Source organism: Cornus florida, unplaced genomic scaffold (genome assembly GCF_030987335.1).
Source record: "Cornus florida cultivar Cherokee Brave unplaced genomic scaffold, ASM3098733v1 CherokeeBrave_3.0.0_Hap2_Chr05, whole genome shotgun sequence".
NCBI classification, from domain to species: domain Eukaryota; kingdom Viridiplantae; phylum Streptophyta; class Magnoliopsida; order Cornales; family Cornaceae; genus Cornus; species Cornus florida.
The window spans coordinates 36,495,908-36,503,883 of NW_026775575.1; the positions used below are offsets into that span (position 1 = coordinate 36,495,908).

General features: G+C 32.7%; 1 protein-coding gene across 1 annotated transcript; it reads right to left on the reverse strand.

Moving 5' to 3' along the window:
- Positions 1-1,303: 1,303 nt before the first annotated feature.
- LOC132310108 (uncharacterized) lies at positions 1,304-3,290 on the reverse strand. Its single transcript, XM_059808334.1, has 2 exons — positions 3,094-3,290; positions 1,304-2,211 (listed from the first exon to the last, which is right to left on the reverse strand). The coding sequence occupies exons 1-2, from the start codon at positions 3,238-3,240 to the stop codon at positions 1,657-1,659; spliced, it is 702 nt and encodes a 233-aa protein (XP_059664317.1). The 5' UTR covers positions 3,241-3,290; the 3' UTR covers positions 1,304-1,656.
- Positions 3,291-7,976: the final 4,686 nt, after the last annotated feature.

Below are 7,976 nucleotides of genomic sequence, written 5' to 3' on the forward strand. Positions count from 1 at the left end.
GATGGTAACTTAATTCCCTTTGACCCATATATTCATAGACCCACCTGACAGTACTTATGACGACCTCCGCACCAACCAGGTGTATCGCATCGACACTCTTCATCCCGGTGAGTGGATCGAGTGTCCTCCTATGGCCATGAAAATTATAGCTAAGGATTCAACCTTGTATTGGATGGCACCTTTTGCTTGTACTAGGAGAATACCACTGATGATTGAATTACTACTTGCTATATAGCTACTCTCTCATGAATTAAGCCACTGATATATCATTTGCGGTTTCCTTAATTTCCTGTTTTCGTCCCTTCAATTACTACTTTTTGTTTATGCCACCACTTTTTGTATACTTCAGGCTATGTTGGGGTTCAAATTTAATTGCTCCTTCAAGCAACTATGACTTCTTCTAGGGATATTTTTTATCTAATTTATTTAATTAATTAGTGCAAAGACAAGAAGCCTTTGGCTCATTGAATAAGCATATTAATGGTATCGGAGTGCTTGATGTTTGTGATTCTTTAGATCTTTGTTTTCTAAATCCATGGTTGATACTGTAAATCTGTGAAGGAGCTTTTGTTTTGTTTTTTTCGTATAGTTTTAAACAAAAGAGACCAAAAAATGAATAAAAAAACTGCTGCCATAATATTTTTATTATATATATATATATATATTTTAAATATTTCACAACCAAAATAATTTAATAATTTATGTTTAAAAATATTCAAATTAGATGTAAATGACTCGTCCATTTTATGATAAATCATAAATGAAATGATAATAAATTAAATAACCTTAAAAGAAGTGATAATAAATTAATTAACCTCACTCACTCCCTCATTTATTATCAACCCAATTGCCAGCCCTATAATCTATAACCATATTCCCCAAATAAACCTACTACTTAAGCTTCTACCCATATAATAGAATTCTTTAATTTTTTATTCCTCATAAATATTTTATATTACTCAATAGTATCGATTACTCATTTTGTCCCATAATAAGGACGGAGGGAATACATAATATAACAAATTAATACTAACCAGTGACTAACAAGACCGATATAGAAGTTATCACCCGAGGGGCATGGAAGTCCTTTTACCTGTTCTAAATAAATACACTCAATAACAACAATCATCTCATCATTCATACGCATTCTACTGGTACAACTAAACACAAGAAGGAATCAGGGAGCCATAGATGTATTACATTCTATGGTACAAGAAGATCAGCAATTCAGAAAAAGAAAAAAACTCAGTAGAATATATATGTATATATATTTTTTTTCAAAGGCAAAAAAGATGATTTCATTGATTCAAAGGAAAACACAATACATATTTTGGTAGTCCACCAAGACTGCTTCTTGAATCACGAATAGCAAGATCAAATATTATATCACTCTTCTCTTTTAAATCTAAGTGACTCAATACATGAGCAACAGAATTAGCATTTCTACCAACCCAATTCAAGGATGCCCATTTGAACTGAAAAAGCAGAAAGTTAATATCTTCCCAAATGGCAATGATGCAGCTTTTTTTTGAATGGTACAATGATGCAGCTTTGAGGACTGTTTGAATCGAGGAGCACTTTACAACCACCCTCGATAATTAAATCAGTAAAGCCCCACTCCAAACTCAGTAGAATATATATATATATATATATATATCACCAATCTTCACCACGAAGGGCTCTGAGAACCCTACCATGTGGAGAATCCGGATCACCCCTCATTGCATTCTGCTTCCATATCTGAGTAGCCCTCATGAGCGCCTCCTCAGCAGTGTCAAGCTGCTCCGGCCTCCACAGCACCACACGTTCTCCTCTGTAGTAATAATCTGCAAACCCGTCCATGGCCCGACTGACCGGCTTCCTCGTGTCCACCAACTCTATCTCCGACAACGGCGATGCTTTGTGGTGCTTAAAGTACTCCTTGTCATCCTCCTCTTGTTCCCTCCCCTGCTCCTCTCTGTCCTCTACCCACGGGAAGAAACCCGTGCAGCTCATGTCTTGGAGCTGGCCTGTGTTGGCACTGCTAGTGGTGGTGTTGCGGCGCTTTTGTTGGGTGGTTGGATCTATGGGTTGGTTCAGCTCAGTGTGCTTTAGCTTTGGAGATGGTGAGTGTGGTGGTTTTGGTGGGACATATGGGTCGTTTAATTCTTTGCGGAGTTTGCGCTCTATTTCTTTCTTCTCTTCACATTGAGCCTTTACACCCTCTTTGCCCTGCAATAATGTCAATATGTATGTATCAGCCCATGCCCTAATATATCAAGAGCAACAAGCTGTACCTGTAACTTATGCCCCAATCATGAGTGTCAATTTTTGTGAGATTGTGATTTCTAATGTCAAACATCACATTTAACATCGAAGATTTGAGTTTGAATTTCACATCCACCATCATCCCAATCACACTGACTAAAAATCTAACTAAAACTCAACTAAAACCCTAGCTGTTTGATATTAGGTGTGCGAGTTTGTCACCAACTAAATAAAAACAATATATATACTGATTTTTTATTTTTTGGTTTTAGATTCATTGAAAAACCAAATAGATTGAAAATTGTTTAACCAAGCTAAAAATCACAGACAAAATCTTCTAGCCTAGCTGGTAAGATGTCTCCCGTTGGAGCGTACACGTTCGAGACTCGGCACCTAACTAACCCCTAACATTTACCCTTTAAAAAAAAAAAAAAAATCACACACACACACATATATATATATATATATATATATATATATATAAATAAAATATTAAAAATACCCTTCTTAACAAAAATGACCATGGGAGCAAATGGACATATATAACTCTAATTTGTTTCAATTCGAAGAATATATAGAACTGTTTTATATATATATACACACACGCGCGCGTTACCTTAAAAAATACTTAATTTTAAAGAATTTCATTTTGCTTTTTTTTTTTTTAATTTTCTTTTTCTTTTTTATGTTATAGAGAAGAAATAAGAACTATTTAAAAAAAAAAAACTACACATAATAAAACCTGAATATTATTTATTTGTAAGTAAAACAAGACCTAAGATATTCATATATACTAACAAACCCTTACATATATGTGTGTGTAAAAATATATGTATTGTTGCTTACTTGAGGGTCACCAGAATAAATGGCAGGATCAGCTGGGAGACGAGTTGGGATTGGTGGTGAGGCAAATTTTCGTGGACTAGTTGGGGACTCAGAAATGAGGAGTCGAGTACTTGATCTCCAAACGGTTGCTGCTAATCTTGATTGCATTTCTTTTATTAATTTCCAACTAATAATTGATCTATCGATGTAAATTAATGAGAAATACTCTACTATAATTCTTCTTCAAAAGAACAAAATATAAGGGGATAAGTGAGAGAGAGTGGGTTTGTGTACGTGGCAGTAGTTTCCAGTGGCTTCTTGACCTTCTTCTAGAATCCTTCAGAAGCTCCAGGAAGACGCCTAATGCCACCTCATGATTCAAGGAAGACACACGTCCGTTATAGAAGCTTCATTTATCCTACGTGTCTCATTATTCTACCTTACGTGTCTTGTTTTCCGCCCTTTTTTTTTTTTATTTGTAGAGTTACAATTTGTCAAATTTGGGTAGATGTAAAATCTGTTTAAATTCAAAAGTAGACGGATCTCTCTCTCTCTCTCTCTATATATATATATATATTAGAGAGTAAGTAAATATTTTGATTGACTGAAAAATTATGGACTAATACTCAATGCAAATAAACCTCAAGATAGTAGGAAAGTTGGTAAAAAATAATACCTAAAAGATGGAAGAAGTTTTTGCCTTTTGGTTAAATAATATATATAATAATAATAAAATGGAGGATTTAAGTTCAATGGCTTCCATCAAGTCTAACCCTAGAGAAATTTTTCTTGAATTAAAATTTATTATGCATTGAGTATATCCACGTATCAAGAACAGAAGCAGTAAAAAGGAGTAGTCTCACCAAAAGAGAGAGAAAATCCTCTAGTCACACCAAAAAAATAAATATGTAATAATAATAATAATAATAATAGATAAATAAATAAATAAGCAAATATAGAATTGCAAATGATGGGAAGGATGAGTAGCTGGTATGTGGTAACTCTTTGCAGATGTCTCAATAGTCTAGTAATTAGTATTTTCAGTGAATTTTGGGTATACTAATCTAACTTCTAAACCTTCTTATCGTTAAAAATAATAATAATAATAATAATAATAATACCCCAAGAACCTTTATTATGGTTGGTAAGAGAAATAATATTGAGAAACAGCTAGAATCTTGAGAAGTGAGAAGCTGTTAATATAATAAAATAGTTCTATATATATATATATATTAACAGCTTCTCACGTCTCAAGATTCTAGCTGTTTCTCAATATTATTTCTCTTACCAACCAGAATAAAGGTTCTTGGGGTATTATTATTATTATTATTATTATTATTATTATTATTTTTAACGATAAGAAGGTTTAGAAGTTAGATTAGTATTCCCCAAATTTACTGAAAATACTAATTACTAGACTATTGAGACATCTGCAAGGAGTAAAGTTGCAATTTATAATGACAAAAGAAAGTGTAGGGGCAATTTATAATGCAACTACGGAGATAAAGTTGCAACAAGATTCAACACGGCCCATGCATACCAAACATTAGTAGGAGGAGGACACAACATATTCGTTCGGAGTTAAACCCTCTGTTAACTAAGTTTATTAAGTAATATCTAATTATTTATAATTATAGGAGGCACTCAATATGAAAAAGAAGAACATACATAATTTTTATATAGAACTTACAAATTTGAATATATTTTTTCTCACTCCTTACTTATAAAAGAATTTAAGGACATGTATTTATAGATACCATTGAAATAGTTCATGTATTCCACATATGAGTTGGTTCATGTATTCTACACTTGAGTTGGTTCATATATTTGGTTTAATTTTCTAACAATGCCTCCCATAAACCAAATTTGTTTTTCATTCCCAACTTTGCAAGATTCTTTTTGAATAAAAATCCACCAAGGGGCTTTGTGAATAAATCTACCAATTGTTCATCCGTCTTGCAATATTACTTGAATTATTCCTTCATTGACAAGCTCCCTTAAGAAATGATAACGGATGAGAATATGCTTTGTCCTTCCATATAGAACTGGGTCTTTTGTAACAGAGATAGTTGAACTATTGTCAAAAAATAATGTTGTTGCAAATTGGCCCTTTTTGCTTGTACTTGAGATTTTCCAAAATACCTTGCAACCAAATGATTTGACAATCGGCAAGTGAGACAACAATATACTCCGCTTCCATTGTAGAAAGAGCCACAATAGTTTGCTTCTTTGAACTCCATGAAATTGCACCGCTTCCAAGATTAAAGACATAGCCGGATGTACTCTTACTATCATCAATACTTCACGCCAAGTCATTATTCGTGTAGCCAACAAGTTTAACCAGAACATTTGCTTGAGAAAAAATACCATAATCAATGGTTTCTTTTATATACTTCAAAATTATTTTTGCAGCCTCCTAATGACTTGAATGTGGTTTCTCCATGAATCAGCTACCCAAACTTACAACAAACATTATATTCGGCCTTTTAGCTGTTAAGTACATCAAATTTTCAATGCTTTCAAATGCAAAAATATTTTTTGCAATCTCCTTTGCTGTGCAAACTTTGCATCTTGTCTTCTTCACGAGTCTATATATTCTTTTTCTTCACCCAAACTAGAAGTTGATCTCCACTATGGTTCTTAAGCTTGGCTTGAAATTTACAAACTTCATGAATTTACTGATGACTTGCTTACTTGAATTAAATAATGTTTCCATGTTCACCCATATTGTATCACTTGAGAAATATCGTATAGAAAAATTCCTCAAGTTTTCTTCAACAATAAAATCATCCAATTGAACATACTCATTTTCTTTAGAAATTGAATATATTACTTCATGTGGAATTTCAAACCTTTTGTTTTCTTCATCAAGATTTTCAATTCCTCCACCAAATTCAACTCTGATAATTTCTTCTTTTGTGAACACTTCACTATTTATTTCTTTCCTACCTTCTTTAAGTTGATTTTTTTCGAGTTCTACCTCTTTGAGTACTTCACCATTAGTATTTACTTATTCTTTTTTTTCCCTCTTTCTTCTCTCAAAAGTTTTTCTTCATCACCATTAACTCCTTTTACTTCTATTTTAAACTCCACTTCCAAAATTTTCTCATCTTCCATCTTTCTACTTAATTTTCTCATCAAATTCTACTTTTTCTAAATCTTCTTTTTCTTCCATCTCATCAAAATTTTCTTCATTTTCATCTTCGCAAAGAATTTTTTCAAAAAATCCATCTTCATTGTAATTTGGGAACCAATATTCAGTGGATACTAATTTGAATTTATAATTAGATGAAGACATAAATTCAAGCTTTTGCTATATCTGACTTGGAGAATTCAAATTTTCAACATGTGTTCCAAACTTCTTCATGAATTGCATTCTTCAATATCTTGAGTACCACTTCTTCTTTCTTTTCCGGAACTTTGTTTTGCTGACAACTTTTTGAATTTTTTATGACATCGCGCCATAAATCAAATGCTTTAAGATAAATAGAAATTATATTGCTCCAATATGCATAATTTGAGAGAACTAATTTTTCATTCATTTTTCGGGGCCAAAATCAGCTCCTTGAATCTTCTTTGAATTGATTTTTCACGAGCCAGATATTATTTTGCTTCACGCTTCAAAATCCCTACACCATTCCAACTTTCGGATTCATAGAATCATTCACGATTCAGATATTATTTTGTTCTGATGCCAATTTATAGGAGGCATTCAATATGAAGAAGGAAAATACACACAACTTGTATATAAAACTCACAAATTATGATATATTCTTTCTCACTTCTTACTTACAAAAGAATTCAAGAACATGTATTTATAGGCACCATTACATGACTCTAAAAAGACACAAAATACAAGACAATAAATAAAACACTAACTTTAACACAAGTGTTTCATCTCCCAATGAGACAATTCATGTATTCCACATATGAGTTGGTTAATTCATGTATTCCACACTTAAGTTGGTTCATGTATTTGGTTAAATTTTCCAACAATAATTATTATATTTATAATGTTCCTGCAAAGAAAGGGGTTTATTATATTCAAATCTCTGTCCTACAAAGAAATTGGAAATTTCAGGTGTGGGGGTATCATCCAATTTTCAAAAGGTCAGGCCTAGAGTGCCCCCACCCTATTGATTCTAGGTTAGGGCCCCCCTCTCCCAATTAACTATTATTGGCAGGATAAATAATAAATAAATTGGCAATCTCATCCTAGAGGTACCGGCATCGAAACAGTTATTTCAGAAATTTCAAGAAAATAATTGCTTAAGAACTTAGTTTTGTTGAAGCAACAGAAGCGCATGGATACATAAATCCAATGAAAGCCAACAAAGCAATTACACAAAAACACAAGATATACATGGTTAAGCCAAAACCGACCTACTTCCATGGATGAGAAGAGATTTCACTATAATTCATAAAAATATTACAATAATAGGATACCAACACCACGTACATGTCTTCTCACCATGTACTACTCTACGAGCATATGTTTTCGCTACCAATGCTATCAGTGTTTTTCCTACTCTACCAACCTGCATATTTCATCTACCCATCATCTCCCTCAGGAGACTACATCTCTCTCAAATTCACAAGTCTCAACAACTCTAAAATAGAAACATAATTAAGAACTTGAGACACAAATCCCAACAAGTTTTATTATTGATAAAACTACATATTATCTAATAAAAACATAATCAGATGAATTTAGTAATTCATCAAAGTTGTACAGAAGGGACACACACCAGTGAGCTAGTGATTTTTTCATTTTTTGGGAAAAAATAAAAACTTGAATACTTAACGAAAATAAATAACGATAAGGGGGCATGACTTAACGGTAAGATTACTCTGTTATGATGTCAAGATCAAAAAGTGCATGACCATGAATAATATGCATCGAT

What these genes read in the sequence shown, in the direction of transcription:
- LOC132310108 (XM_059808334.1), bottom strand. Translation starts at nt 3,240, where the DNA reads ATGCAATCAAGATTAGCAGCAACCGTTTGGAGATCAAGTACTCGACTC. An exon ending in TTTATTCTGGTGACCCTCAA is followed by an intron (nt 2,212 to 3,093) that starts GTAAGCAACAAT and finishes ACATTATTGCAG; the next exon opens with GGCAAAGAGGGTGTAAAGGC.